This window comes from Natator depressus, chromosome 6 (assembly GCF_965152275.1).
Source record: "Natator depressus isolate rNatDep1 chromosome 6, rNatDep2.hap1, whole genome shotgun sequence".
Classification (NCBI taxonomy): domain Eukaryota; kingdom Metazoa; phylum Chordata; order Testudines; family Cheloniidae; genus Natator; species Natator depressus.
This window is the reverse complement of record NC_134239.1, coordinates 115,044,479-115,060,358: the sequence shown is the minus strand read 5'-3', so window position 1 is coordinate 115,060,358 and position 15,880 is coordinate 115,044,479. Positions and strand designations below refer to the sequence as shown.

The following is a 15,880-nucleotide window of genomic DNA, read 5'->3' as shown; positions in this document are numbered from 1 at the left end:
TGCCTTCCACTTTCAAATTCTCAACTAGTTCCTTCCGGTTTGTCAAAATCAAATACACATCCGCCTCTCCCCTAGTAGCTTTCTCCACCTTCTGAAATAAAAAAAAGTCTCCAGTGCATTCCAAGAATGTATTGGATAATCTGTGCCCTCTTGTATTATTTTCCCAACAGATATCTGGGTAGTTGAAGTCCCACATTACCACCAAGACCTGTGCTTTATATGATATTGTTAGTTGTTTAAAAAGCCTCATCCATCTCTTCTTCCTGGTTAGGTGGTCTATAGTAGACCGCTACCATGACCTCACACTTGTTTTTTACCCCTTTTATCCTTATCCAGAGACTTTCAACAAGTCTGTCTCCTATTTCCATCTCAACCTTAGTGCGAGTGTATACAACTTTGTAAACAAGGCAACACCTCTTCCATTTTTTCCCTGCCTGTCCTTCCTGAGCAAGCTGTATCCTTCTATACCCATATTCCAGTCATGTGTATTATCCTACCAACTCTCTGTGATGCCAACTGTCATAGTTGTGTTTATTCACTGGTACTTCTAGTTCTTTCTGTTTATTCCCCATGTGTCTTGCATTAGTATACAAACATCTAAGATATTGATTTGATTTCCCCTCTGACACAACAGTTTATTAATTACAACTTTATTAACTACAAAGAGAGAGATTTTAATTGAGTATAAGTAATGAGGCATAAAAATCAGAGATGCTTCAAGAAGAATAAAGATGAGATGTTTACTAATACCAAACGTAAACTATATGAGATTCAATCAAAGTTTCTCGCCACATGCTTTCAAGCAGTCTTACTGACCAAACCCTGTAGGTCAAGATCCCACCCCCAGAGTCCAACAAATGCTTCCTTTGTCTCTGCAGGTGCAGTGAATGCAATGGGCAAAGAGGGGTGTCTTGGGATGTTTGTCCCTCCTTTTTATATTTTCAGTCTGTGTGGAAAGATGTTCCCTGTTGGCTTTTTCTCACCTGTTTGAGCTTTCTTTGTTTCTCTTCCTGCATGATGACTCTGTTTACTGCTTAAATGCAAATTAAGCAGAGCTTATATTCCTTTGTTCAGAACTGACCTGTTTGCCAAGCTCTGTTTGTGCAGGGCTGTGGGGTTTGGAACATGTGTTAACATGATAGAGGGAAATCTTACAACTTCACATGCAGTGTTGTCATGCATTTTATCAGGACTGTAGTGACCAGCAAATTGTGAGTTTTCAAATTATACCTTACAAGACATGCCTTGTACAAAAGATTACTACAATAGTGTGCAAGGTGTGAATTCCGCCACACCCATACAAGTCCAGGCTTGCTGTGTCATTCTTTCAGTATATAATTTGTTGATTTATACAGATTTCACAACAGCATGTGTAGTTGGATAATGGAGGCTCGGATAAACGGGATTCTATTGTATATGGTTTTATTTTTTTCACAATGTGAAAGCTAAAGATTCTCTGTAAAATGCAATTCCCATGTTTTTCTGTGGCAAATGGATTTCTAGACTCCCTGGTGATTAAGTTCTGCAGGAACTAACTGGCTCTGTTCCTGTGGATTTTGGCTTTCTTTGAGACTGGCCACACAAGCATAGTCACTCATCTGCTCTGCCACTGCCTCCTACCACAAGGAGGTCAATGTGGTGCAAGTTTAGAGTGTCCAAATGCAAAAAGCCCAGACTCTGAACACCACACTTTAGTGTAGATAACTTTATGGAAAGAGATTAGCTCTCTAGAGCAGTGGTTCTCAAACTAGGGCCGCCGCTTGTTCAGGGAAAGCCCCTGGTGGGCCAGGCCGGTTTGTTTCCTGCCGCGTCCACAGGTTCGGCCGATCGCGACTCCCACTGGCTGCTGTTCGCCGCTCTAGGCCAATGGGGGCTGTAGGAAGCGGCGTGGGCTGAGGGATGTGCTGGCCGCCCTTCCTGCAGTTTCCATTGGTCTGGAGTAGCGAACCGCAGCCAGTGGGAGCCCCAATCGGCCGAACCCGTGGATGCAGCAGGTAAACAAACCGGCCCAGCCTGCCAGGGGCTTTCCCTGAACAAGCGGCGGCCTTAGTTTGAGAACCACTGCTCTGGAGCAAACTGCTTGCATTTGGAAATACACTGCAAGAAAAAGTGCTCAGATATGTACAATTTGAGAAGTAAGACTCCAAATCTTAATGGAACATTGAGAACAGAATAAGGCAAAATTTAACCATTTACATGTAACAAAGCTCTAAAACTCTAGAAGGTGGATTACCAGGGATTAAACAGGGTTTGGCACCACTGACTTTGTCTTGAGACTGTTATTTGGCAATTCATTCTCTTATCTGATTTAATTTAGAGTCTCACTTTTATTGTAGGAAAGATTACCATAATTTCCTTGCACTATCGACATTACCTTCCTGTATGTTTTTTATATCCTGCAAAGAGAATAAGTGGATCAGTGAGAACACAATTTATGATAACTTCATAAAGACTAGGTGGCTTACAGAAATATGGAATGTTTCATCTCTAGATCACTTGGTTGAATCCAGTCCAGATTGGCAGAGACCAGAAGGCCACTACTGGTTCTGTCATAAGAAGCTCACTACTCACAATTTGTCCCTATAGGCGATCTGTACCAGAATATATTTGCCTTCCCTCCTCCACTCCCTCTGTTTGTTTATACCCACTTGGGTCTGTCTTCTAACTGGATTGTAAAGTCATTGGGGCGGGAATTGTTCCCACTATATTTTGTTTAGTGCCTGGATCTTTGGGTCTGTAGATGTTACTGTAATGCAAACAATAGATAATAATTGCCATTGGAAGATTTCTCTGTGGTTTATGTGAAATTAATTTAGCAGTTTATTTTGGGTATATGTCCACAACACAGAAAATCCCACCATCATAAGCAGCGCTATCTGTAACCCTGATTGTCAGCCTCTTTAAAGAGGCCAAGGTTTGAATAGGCATGGAGTATGAAACCTTCTTGTTGATGTTGGGGCAGACTGGTAGGAGGGTACATTCTGTGGACGTTTCTGTTAATCTGTGCAAGTAGCAGCTTCCGGTGACTAAACACAGGTTTAATAGACAAATGCCTTCAATCCAATAGCTTTCCTGATTGTTAAATACCATAAGTATATCCAATAAAATAGAAGCCCCAAGTAATTACCCAGAGTTTTTGGCTAAATGTGGTTGAAACAAAATTGTATAACTGTTTGTCCAAAACACATTATGTCAAGTTTTGCTCTTCTTCAAACCAGTGGAAATTTAAAATAACTCTTGATTTCAGTGGTAGTGTACTGGACTTCCACCAAAGCAAATGAGAGAGGAATTTGGTCTCTCATCTCTAAATATTTAGGGTTTATAATATAGTAGATTATAGACACTAATATTATTTAGCAATTATATGGCATATAACATATTTAAAATGCTGCCTTTAATTATTCCTGTTTTGTACATACTGCTATAAATTTATACATAAGGATGTAACTTCCAAAAAGACTAAGACATTTAAACTTTAAATTCCAATTTTACTTTCTTACTATATATTTGCTTATGTGGAAGTTGCTGGGTTTACAGCCTTAAAGACTGAATCTCTTTCTTTCTTTACACACACACAACAGGATAGCATAAGCTGCATCAGTGCAAGCTTCCCCATATGGCCCAGCAATTGTACTGCAAGACTGATCTCTTGGTTACATGGCTCAGTCAATCCTTGAAGCCTGTACTAAGACTGCCAACTAATGGCAGTTTTGAACATGATTTTGTGATGTGGGTACTTGTCTAGTGGAAACCACCAAACTCATGTCACATAGGCCACCAAATGTCTTTTGGATATGACCAACCTGTACTGGTTTTCTGGCCCCTCCATCTTTGACTCAACCAACTGTGTGATATGTGTACTCATTCCATATTTTACATATTTTCATATTCACTGCAAGTCTGGGCGCACAATGTTAGGTTAAGGACAGCAGTAGCTGCCTATCCCTGTTCTAGTGCAGGTGTCACTAGAAGTTACATTGTAAAATGAACAGCGTTTATCAGCTGAGATATCAGGGAGGGATAGAAAAGAAATCTGCATACAATAATTTAAATTAAAGATCTAGAGAATTATTTTGAACAAAACATTTTAAAAGTGTATTTTATCCAGTGTGTAGCAAAGCAGGCAAGCAACAGGGCTAACACACAAGCCTCCAATGAGCACCCACCTTCTTCGCTCCCCAACAAAAGTGACCTGCTGCGTTCAATAAGGAGGGTCTAAGTCTTGTAGTTAACTGCAACTGGTGCAGTTTTTTGCAAGTTTGGTTTAGAATGTCCTTGTTAACGTGCTAGAAGAAAATGCTGCTCTAACATGACCCATGCTGGTTGTATCCCAAGTGTTCCTAAACATTTCAGGTTACAAAAAATAAAAAAATGCAGTGCAGCACAACTTTTGGGGTAGATGCTATTGATATAATAGGCCACATTTTGCTTTCTATTACACTGATTTTCAATGCCATTAATTTCAGTGGGGTTGCCCAGGGATAGCAACAGAATTTGGCTCTATGTATGAACTTTTCTATTGTAGCAGGGTGGTGTGGTAGAGAGAGCAGGAAGAACTAAATCTGTGTACTTATAAAATTTTTTTACCTGGACACATTTTTATCATTAAAGGCAAAGTTCTTCGAGTGCTTGCTCATATCCATTCCACGTTAAGTGTGCGTGCGCTGCATGCACAGTTGCTGGAGATTTTTCCCTCAGTGGTATGCATCGGGCTGGCTAGAGCGCCCTCTGGTGCCATGCACTCCTGCGCTGGTATAAGGGGCCCGGCCAGCTCCACACCATCTCAGTGCCTTCTTACCGACCATGACAGTCACTGGAAGAGCTCCTCTTGCTTCGACAAAGTCTTACTAAGTGGTCTTAGTTTAGTCCTTTTTGCCGGTTTCCCTATCCCAGTTCTTTATTTTCTCCATTTGGACTGTTGTAGATTACGTGTATATAATTAGTTGGCACTTCTCGCCCTACTGGAGTTTCGTCTGCTCCTGGTGCTGGGCATGCCCCGGGTTTCAAGCCCTGTGCCACCTGCAGCAAGTCCATGTCTGTGAGTGACCTGCACTCAAGTTCTCTGAAGGGCCTGAGAGAGAGTCATATCAGGGACCGCTGCCTGATCTGTCGAGACTTCAAGACCCGTATCAAGGAAGGGGAGGCCAGGTTGAAGTCCCTCTTAATGGAGGTGGTGCTCCATACCTCTTGGCGTCAAGCTGGTCCAACCTGGCACCCAGTCGAGAGCTGCTGGGAGAAACTCTCGGCATCATTCTCCTTTACCAGTGCCGAAGAAGAAACATAAGAAGCAGCTGGCCTTGAGGGAGTATTCCCCAACTCTGAAGAGAGCCAAGCACGGGGAGCACAGTGGAGTCCAACCTGAGTCTGGCTACTCGTCTGCCCCCACTCCGAGGGCGGCACCATCAGCTCCGCCTCGTAGGCAGGACCATTGAATTCTGTCCTGGACCATTCCTCGGCACTGGAGGGTCAAAGCGGCACCAACAGGATTGCGGTACTGTCTACACCAGAGGCGTTCATTGAGACCAGGGACTTGCTGGTAACCCTGATGCCACTCGCTCTCCTCGCAGATCTGATCTCACAAGATCACAGCCGATTGTTCCATCTGAACCGCAAGGCCCTTAACCTCAGCATGTGGAAGCTCTATGGTTAAACTCAGCGGAGCGGGCCCGTCCAGAGTAACTCCGCCAGGTATTGCTAGATAGTAGGAAACCATCTACTAGAGCCACTTACCTCGCCAAGTGGAAGCATTTCTCTGTGTGGCCTCAATGAGGCCCCTCACCTCCTAGGTCACCTCTCCAGTCCCATGCCAGAGTATCTGCTTCATCTGAAACAGAAGGGCCTAGCCATTTCATTGATTAAGTTACACTTAATGGCCATTCCCACCTTCCTTCTCTGGTGGATTGTAGGTTTTTTTTTTTTTTTTTTTTCAAGGGCTTGGAGAGACTCTACCTGCATATTCATGAACCTGTTGCATTATGGGATCTAAACCTGGTCCTGTTAAGACTCACAGGCTCTCCCTTTGAGCTGCTGGCATCGTGCCCCTTGTCGTCAGGGCTGGATTAACTCTCCTGTGGGCCCGGGGCTATTAGATTTCGTGGGGCCCCTGTATACAAGTCTTTTTCTTGGGAGGGAGTTTGGTGCAGGAGGGGGCTGGGGATTGGGGTGCAGGAGGGGGTGTGGGTCTGGGAGGGAGCTGCTTCCGTGCTAGCAGCCTGCCTGAGTGCCCTGCTGCACTGCAACACTTTTAGCGGTCTGGAGTTGGAGATTGCTGCCTGTGATTTATTTTTGCACCCCCAGGCCTCCTTGAGCTGGGGCCCTGGGCTACAGGAAGGTCGCCTGCCTGGTAGCGATTACCTCAGCCAGGAGGCTCCACATAGCTCTTTGTGATAATAGCAGATAGGATGAAAAGCCTGTCAATTTCGGCCCAAAGAATTTCATCCTGGATCACTTCCTGCATTTGCACATGCTATGAGCAGGCAGGTGCCACACCTCCTTCTGTCTTGACTACCCACTTGAGGAGAGCTCAAGATTCCTCAGTGGCATTTCTGGCCCAGGTCCCTATCCAGGATATTTGTAGGGCAGTGACTTGGTCATTGGTGCATACTCTTTCATCTCACTAGCAGGCTAGAGATGATGCCAGGTATGAGCGCATGGCACCAGAGAATGCTAGAGTCGTCCCAATGATACCACTGACAGAAAAATCTCTGGCGACAGTGCACGCAGCACGCATACACCTAACGTGGAATGGACATAAGCAACACATCTCAGAAGGGTTGGTAACCATTTTTTCTCGTATACTGTGCTGGGTTGCCTGGGAATTTAAGCAAGGATAATTGTATATATGTGGTTAAATTCCCAGTGCTATGAATATTTCTTTTTGGTTTATATATGTTTCTAGAGCCTGCATGAGACTAACATGAGAGTTGGGAGAAAGAAAATGGATGAAGGTTGAGGTGAAAATAGGGAACAGGGAAGGACCTGATTCAAAGCCTGCTTGAAGTCAGTGGAAAGGTTTCCATAGACTTCACTGGGCTTTGTCTCGGGGCCTTAGTTCCTCAAATTCTCCTTTCCAAATGCATAAGCTGAGAAACCAAGATTGTATGGTTAAGTGGAAGCTTGCCAAAAGCAAGTATGGTTTCTGCCTTAGTCTTGGAATGGATTTTTACCATTACTCTTCTCCTCTGTTCACACTTGTCCATAGACGCCAACTTCTGTTGGCGCCGGTGGATACTCGACCCGCCTCTGCCCCTGGCCCCCCCGACTCTGCCCCTGCCCTGCCCCCATTGCACCCCCTTCCCCCAAAGTCCCTGCCCCAACTCTGCCCCCTCCCTGCCCCATTGGACTCCTTCCCCAAATCCCCGCCTCTTCCCCGCCTTCTACCCTGAGCGAGCCACATTCCCACTCCTTCCCCCTCCCTCCCGGAGTTTGTTACACCACGAAACAGCTGTTTCGTGGCAGCAAGCACTAGGAGCTAAGGGGAGAAGCAGGGACACGGCGTGCTTAGGGGAGGAGGTGGAGGTGAGGTGAGGCGGGGGGGTGGGGAAGGGAGCTTGGCTGCTGGTGCATGCAGAGCACCCACCAATTTTTCCCCGTGGGTGCTCCAGTCCTGGAGCACCCACGGGGTTGGTGCCTATGAACCTCTCTCTTCATCCTCCTGGAAATGAGGAATATTTTATTTCTTCCTCTGGGTAACTTTTATTTTATTTTATTTTTTAAGAAAACAAACCATACCTTTAGTTAGGCAGGCATCATTTATTTTGTTTGTGATTTCCAAAGGAGACTAATGGAGATAGGCAGTCAAAATGCTGAAATCCCTCTCAAAATCCCAGCCTATATCTTTTGTGGCATGAAGTCTGAGGCCATAAGTTTCATTACATACTTAAAAGGATTTAAATAACGTCTTAATTCCAGTTATTTCTTTTTGTAAACTATAAAAGGACTAATATTTTGATTTTTTTTCCCCCTATGAAAGGGATTTAAAAAAGTAAAAGACTGACCCAAATTTGTGCTCTGGTTTTTGAACTTGTGGCGATTTTATTTACAATGGGTTTTTATTAAATAATTGTTTTCACACTGCTAAAGTTCTCATTCAGACTTGCCTTTCCAGGAAAAAACAGACTATTTAGTTTCTCCCTATGTAAATAATCTCTCTCTCAAGTAATATGAGACTGAAATTGTCTCGCATACTAGCTTTCCTGAAATACAACTCTTGACTTAAACATACCATGTGCACGAGTGCGGTATTGCACCACAATAGAGCCTGATCACTAAATACAGAAAGGGGATATGGTTACTTTGTGCTTAGAGATTTATCAATTCACATAATATATATTATCCTAGGATGTTGTTTGACTGCCAGAGCTGCCACTTGGAAACAGGTAAAGGCTAACATAACATGCAGTATATCTTTTTCGGTGTAAGACGTGTTTACCGGCCACTGCTGGAAGACAGGGTACTGGGCTAGATGGACCATTGGTCTGAGCCAGTATGGCCATTCTTATGTTCCTGTTGTAACAATAATTGTTTAAATATATTTCAGATTTAACGTACTCCTCTTTTTCACAGCATCTGTGTTTAAACCTTGCACAAATCTGTTATAATTAATATATACCATTGAGAGATATTTTGATCATTCTTTGATAAGCTTTGTAAATGGCACTATTTTATAAATGTGTGAATATGTTTTAATAAAATGAAGTGTGATTTATTTTTAATTTCATGGGAAGATTATTCTGTTGGAATGACAATGAACATAGTTATCAGTGCTTCAGTTCTCCCAAACTCCACAGCAGCCGTGGTAGCAGAACACCATCAACGGCAGGAATGGGTTATTTGCACACATAAAGAGAAGCAAGAATAAAGTGACCTATTTCATCAGTGCAACTTAAAAAACTACAGTCTGTGTAGCACATAGCTTGTTTAGGATGACTTCTATATGTATAAAACTATGCACTATTTTATGTTGTGAATATATATCTTGTGTTAAACAGAGGAAAGAACTCAATAAAATGATACTACTTACTGCTGGACAAAGCTGGTTAGATTTAATGTACTGTAAAGTACATAGAGCAGTATAGGAACCATTGGTAACTGTTTACATGCTATTAATAATTAGCAGCCTTTATGCTAGTCTGTTAGCAGAGAGCCAGGCATTTGGCACAATAGAAACTCAACTCTATACAGTTGACTTCAAATTACATTAGACTTGGACAATAGGAGTGAATGGTGCTCATTTGAGTTTGTGCCACTGTAAACAGTGGGATGTTGGAATGTTTCATTTGTTTATTGATTTATTTATTTGGACAGGTGCAGGTTGGATATATAAAATGGATTATTATTCAGATATAGCCACAAGATACACTTACAGCATTATCTGATCAATGCATGATGATGAACAGCACCTTGAAGGACCCAATGCAAATTAGTTTAACCCTTTTATGGGTGTGACACTGGACATTAAAAAGTCAGTAATAATAATGAAACCTTTCAATGTATTTACCATCTAGATAATGAACTGTATGTGGGCAAACGCTAGTCATTTTCACAGAAAACATGGACGTCCTATCCTGATAACTCCTTTATTTCTGAGTCTCTTATTTTCTGTTTAAAGTTATGTACAGCTCATAGGCCAGATCCCATTACTGTAAATGGGGGCATATGTGATCAGAGGGGATTCAGATTTGGTGCATCTGTGTTGGGGGCACAGGAGAGCATGATACCAGCTCCACAATATAATTTTCCTCAGCTCTGTGGAAACCCTTCTATAAGTGTTTCATGGCAGTCAGGTTCTGTAATTTGCAAAGCACAGGAGGCCAAGAGGACTGCTGCACCCTCAAAGCATAATCTCAACAATCCCACAGGGATTAATTTCCTACATTTAAATTAATGCTTCATAAACATTAATGCAGGCTCTGTTCTCCCTCTCCATAATCTGAATATCCACCTTCCTCAAAGAGATTCTTGAGGTGAGCAAAAATAGTGTGGGGCATAAATGAAGGCATGATGGTTCCATTTAAGGTATACTGCTCTCCCATTAAAGTAGTGGACCAAGGAGGCACCAGTGGGGTGTGTCCTGTGCCAGGACACCCTGCTCTGGCTCTGACTCTGACTCAGCCAGCACCGTTGACTCTGGCCTCAGAGGGACATCCATAGAGTCCGATTGTAGTGGACTCCCACGTGTGGGAGTGTTGGGAGGATACCTCTGAGGCGGCATGGGACCTCATAGCGATGACAGCGCAGTCCCCCGCACCAACAATGGCACTGGTGCCGCAAAGAGGCACTGTGCCCTCTAGGGGCAAGCTGACGATGATGAGGCACCACTCGCCCTCACCACGGCACCGCTCTGCACTGTCAGAGTCCTCGTTGGACTTGGAGGTGGAGTTGCATGCCTCTAGGTGAAGCCGTCACCGCTTTCAGCACTACTCGAGACAAGAGGAAGGGCAGCAGCTACCCATGATGTCCTGGTCTCCACAGCGTCAAGCACCGGCTCAGTTGCCCTTTTGGACCCTGTGGGCCTTCCAACAAGCCCAAGGGCCGGGGTCTAAATCCTTGTTGGTGGCTTTGGAGCCACGGGTCCCTCCTTCATCGACAACCTGGGAACCTCTACAAGGGCAGGAGATGGGCATGCAGGCTGACACCACTGCGGAACCTGGCAACGGGGCCAGTACCAAGAAGGGTGCAGGCCCAGAAATCAGCAGCACTCCTGGCACAGCATTTCGGCACAAGGGGATCCCTGCGAACCAGAGGGTCAGGAAGACCCAGTGCCCCCACGGGCATCTTCCTCATCCTCCCCGGATGAAGTGGTGATGGGCATTTCCACCACACTGCCTGCCATGGACAACAGGGCATACCAAGAGTTGCTCAGGAGGGTGGCTTAGGTAGACGAGGTGTCAGAGACCGACTGACCCTACGGTTGACATTCTGGTCCCTGAAGGTACTTTGAGAGTGGCTTTGCCATTGTCATTTGTCATTAAGACTATACATTAAACCACTAAGGTGTTGTGGCAAAAACCCTCCTCTCTTCCCCCTCCCCCCATAGCAAAAGGGGTGGAGAGGAAATATTTTGTGCCCTCCAAAGAGTATGAGTATCTGTTTACTCATCCTCAACCAGGTACTCTGCTGGTAGAGGCTGCCAACCAGCAGGAAAGGCAGGGACAACTGGGGCTGACTCCTAAATCCAAGGAGGTGAAGAAGCTGGATTTCTTCAGTAGGAAGCTGTATTCTACCGGGGGTCTCCAGCTTCACATTGCCAACCAGCAGGCAGTCCTTAGCTGCTTTAGCTATAATTCCTGGAACATGCTGTCCAAATTTCAGGAACTGCTTCCGGTGGACTCCCATTTGGAGTTTGTGGCTGTCCTGGAGGAGGGCAAGGTCGTCATGAAGACCTCCTTGCAGGCCTCCATTGACTTGATGGACTCAGCAAGCCATATGATGGTAACTGCGGTAGCCAGGAGATGGAGCTCATGGCTTCGAGTGTCAGGACTCCCACACAAAGTCCAATAGACTATTCAGGACTTGCCTTTTGACTGTTTAGGACTCTTCTTGGAGCAAACGGACACTAAGCTCCACAGCCTGAAAGACTCGGGGCAACCTTGAAGTCCTTGGGGCTTCATATGTCAGCCCACCAAAGAAAGCCATTTAAGCTGCAACGCTTCTACTCAGCTCCTCCTAGGCAGGACTATAGCAGGAGTAATAGATGGAGGCCCTCTCAGTACTCTACTCTGCTAACCCAGGGCCTTGGTGCAGCAAAGCAGCCCTCAGCCTCTAAACCGAACTTTTGAAGGTGCGCCCGTGGGCGACGCACCAGTTCAGATCCCGAATTTTTCCCCTCCCTTTGTGAATTCTCTATTCCATTTGTACCACGACTGGGCTCAATCACCTCAGACCAATGGGTCTTGAGCACGGTAGAGTTGGGATATTCTCTCCAATTCTGTTCCCTCCCCATCCCTCTTCAGGGATCCTTCTCAAGAGCAACTTCTAGTGCAGGAGGTGCAAATGCTCCTACAACTCAGGGCAGTAGAAGAGGTCCCTCTGGAATTCAGGGGCAGGGAGTTCTACTCACGGTATTTCCTAATCCCAAAGGCCAAGTGTGGGCTCAGGCCTATTTTAGACTTGCGAAACCTAAACAGATTCATGAAGAAGTTTAAGTTCCTCATGGGCTCCCTGGCTTCCATTATTCCCTCCCTGGATCCAGAGACTGGTACGCCCCTCGACTTGAAGGATGAAGACTTTCATGTGTCCAGAATTCCGTCCCACAGATAGTTCCTCTGTTTCATGGTCAAAAACGCCCACCGTCAGGTCACAGTTCTCCCCTTTGGCCTCTCAGTGGCCCCTTGGATGTTCACCAAGTGTGTGGCGGTCATGGCAGCCTTCCTGCGGAAGTGACAAGTGCAAGTATTCCCATACCTAGATGACTGGCTAATCAGGCCCAAGTGGAGGTCCAGGTGAGCCAGCTGCGGATGACATTCCACAGGCTCGTCCTCATTCTGAATGTGGCAAAGTCGACCATAACTCCCACTCAGAGGATAGCGTTCATCAGAGCTCTCCTAGACTCAGGTCAGTCCAGGGCATTCCTCCCGAAATCTCGCTTCCTCGCCATGGGCGCCATCATAGAGGATCTCAGAAGATTCCCCCGTAATATGGCACGAAATTGCCTGAAACTGCTCAGCCATATGGCTGCTTGCACGTATGTGGTACAGCATGCCAGGCTGCCGCTCCATCCCCTTCAGGCTTGGCTAACCTTGGTATACAGGCCGAACCGAGACCACCTAGACAAATTGGTCTCACTCACTCCTCTAGTCCTCGAGTCCCTCCAGTGGTAGTTCGATCCGCAAGCAGTATGTGCAGGAGTACCCTTCTCCAGGCCTCAACCATCGCTGTCCCTAGTCGCAGATGAGTTTGCGATGGAATTGGGAGGGCGGGGTCGCACAGCCAGTCAATCTCCTGCGGCCAGAGAAAAGGAACACTCTCTTTCTTACCCCACTGACCCCAGCCAGGAACTGACCTTCTCAGCCCCTGCAGCTCCTTTTAGCTGAGCCTGCTGGGCTCTGATTGGCTGCTTCCACAAGGCCTTTATAGGAAGGCCTGGAGGACCCACCTTCTTTGCTCCTTCCTAGGGTGGGGTGTAGTAGGACCACAGGTTCTCCAGCAGGGGGCCACACCCCATCACAGTATCTTTTAGATATCCAAGTCCTCAACAGGTCTACCTCTTGCATGTCCAATTAAAGAAAGGTGGTTACCAAAAGAGGTGATTCCTTCAGGCGGCTCCCAAGTTATCATGTAAACCCAAAATGTGATTTAAGGGAATAAATCTGTAGGCCACATTTCAGCTGATGCAAATTGGAATAGTTCTATTCGACTTCAATGGAGCTTTGCTGATTTACGCCATCTGAGAATTTGTATTTGAGGTGATGGAAAAGGGCTTATTCTTGTGTTGAGTTCATCTGAAGTGTCTTAATAGATATACCATAGACTATACAATGTGAAATTATATGTCTAAAACAAGTGTCAACATATCTATTAAATCTGTGGGGGAAATGATTACAGTTTAGGGGGTCAAATTCAGCTGTGATGTTTGAAGCACAAGTCTATTGAATTTGGTCCAAGATTATCTTGGAAGTAAACAAGTGAATGGTAGGTAGCACAGTAGCTAGTTGATTATCAGTTTTAATAGATTTTATTCTGTTGCAAATATTTTTAGCTGTTATGTGCATGCTTTTGCCATCTATAAATCAGGATGAAACTATTCAGTAGCATATTCTTGTAAGTGAACATCGTTCTGCTGGAAACTAGAGCCTAGATTGTCAAACGCTGGGTGCCTAAAGCCAGTCTCCTTAAGGTACTTAAGTACTCCTGGGTACTTAAATCAGAATAGACTGAAGTCACTGGGAGATATGGGTTCTTAGTACTTCTGAAAATCAGGCATCTTTGATTTTAGGTGCCTACATATAGAGTTAGGTACCTATTTTAGGCACATGTTTGCAACATATTTGCCTTTGCTCTTACAAAGTGGTAGGTAAGCATTTAGTCCCTTCCTCAGCCCTTTCCAGTTTCTAGTTGAAAATTAAATAGTTGTACCTGCAACACTACTGTTTGCGGTCAAAAATCAATAAATATATTCCAGATACAGCCAGCTTTGCCAAGGAAGGAAGTTGCTGCTGTTAAAATGATGTTTGATTTCAGGTAGCCAATTTTCATTGGGAACTAATTGTATTGATGAGGTTTTTTTGTTTTTTTTCTAGAATGGCACTAAGAAGTTTTGGGACTTTATGAGGACACATGACAGGTAAACCTGAACAAATGAGCTCATGTCTATTTTCTTTTATCTATGTGTCATATTTCATTCAATATTATCTTCAACAGTCCCAATCCCAGTGTACCAGATCCCCTTTTTTTCCTCATTTAGATCCCTTCTAAAGGCCCACTCCTCCTGTGATGCTTGCCAATACTAGCCACCTTCAGTCAAATGCCCTCTCAGACCCACAGTTTAAGACAGAGAATAAAAAGAAGTTAAAAAAATCTATTAACACCTTATCTACACAATAGGGTAATGCACTCTATGGGGGTATGAATTCCGAAGCACACTTTTGGTCCATGTAGACCCTGCTGGTGCGCACTAAAGGTCCCTAGTGTGCTTTAATGTTATGCTGTTTGAAAATATGCTATGTGCATTATTTGGTTTACGTGTGATGTAAGAAATTCTATTTTAAGTCTGATCAAGTCCTATTATTACAGTAGCCTAATTAATCTAGCAATGATGTATCAGGCAAGGCCTACCTCAAGTGACCTTGAAAAGAAAAGATTACGTCATAAAAATTCCCTAATCCTGCCACCCAGTTCACATAACACTGATAACAAATAGAGAATACGTTCAGCAGACCCAGTTCATGAGCTGTCCATTGCTTAAACATTCATTGAGTAATTTCCAACAAGTTCGTAAAATTCAGGTCTGATATTTGAAAAATTCATGAATAAAAAATAAGGGTAAAATTAGACTAATGAATTGTTGTTTATAAATAGCTTCCCTAGCTCTGTTCAAAGTAATAAATGTTTTACTGAACTGACCTTAATGGAAGTCAAATGGGAAGCTGCTTTGATGATGTGAGATCATCAGGTAAAACAATTGCTTTCAGGAAATTGTCCAGTGTTAGACTCAGTTGGACCCTTCTAGTAAATGGCGTCACATGTAGCTACTTGAGAGATGAATGAAGTGGTAGCAGCAACCAGGCAGGCCTTTGCATATATAAATTTTTATCAAAATGGAGGATACAAAGGTACGAGTTACAGAAATAATATTGAAAATCAGACATATCTGGATCCATCAAAAAAAAGTGTTTGCAATACTTGAGGATGGGGATAAAAGGGATTGATATTTAAATATTACAGTTCACACTGACTGTTGGAATCTGTCTAGAGGACAAACAGATTTCTGTCTGTACTTACTTATGGAGATGTGTGTAGATTTATGATCATAGATACAAAAGGTTGGACTGATAATTGATTGTTGGACATGTAATACTTGCCCTCTGGTTCCAGACAAACTAGTCCCGCTTCAGGTCATAGTATTGTTAATTTTTTTTCTGGAAGGCAATTGTTTCTTGTCTGATTATTTTTTTAATATAAATCTTAGATTGTGCATACTAACAAAATGATAAACAGCTGGATGGGGATAAATACTATAGGACCAGAGTGTTAGTCTGTATCCACAAAAAGAACAGGAGTACTTGTGGCATCTTGGAGACTAACAAATTTATTTGAGCATAAGCTTTCGAGGATAAGCTGGATAAGTGGATTAGTCCATGAAAGCTTATGTTCAAATACATTTGTTAGTCTCTAAGGTGCCACAAGTGCTCCTGTTCTTTTGACTATAGGACCAGTTTTC

The 15,880-nt window shown here is 44.1% G+C and overlaps 1 protein-coding gene across 2 annotated transcripts in view; it reads left to right on the top strand.

Annotated features, from left to right (window-relative positions):
• The window catches only part of NUDT14 (nudix hydrolase 14), a 101,761-nt gene that overhangs the window by 41,694 nt on the left and 44,187 nt on the right, over positions 1-15,880 (top strand). For both annotated transcript variants that reach the window (XM_074956357.1, XM_074956358.1), the window contains exon 2: positions 14,241-14,284. In XM_074956357.1, coding sequence (XP_074812458.1) covers positions 14,241-14,284 — 44 coding nt within the window. The remainder of the gene's footprint in view (positions 1-14,240; positions 14,285-15,880) is intronic.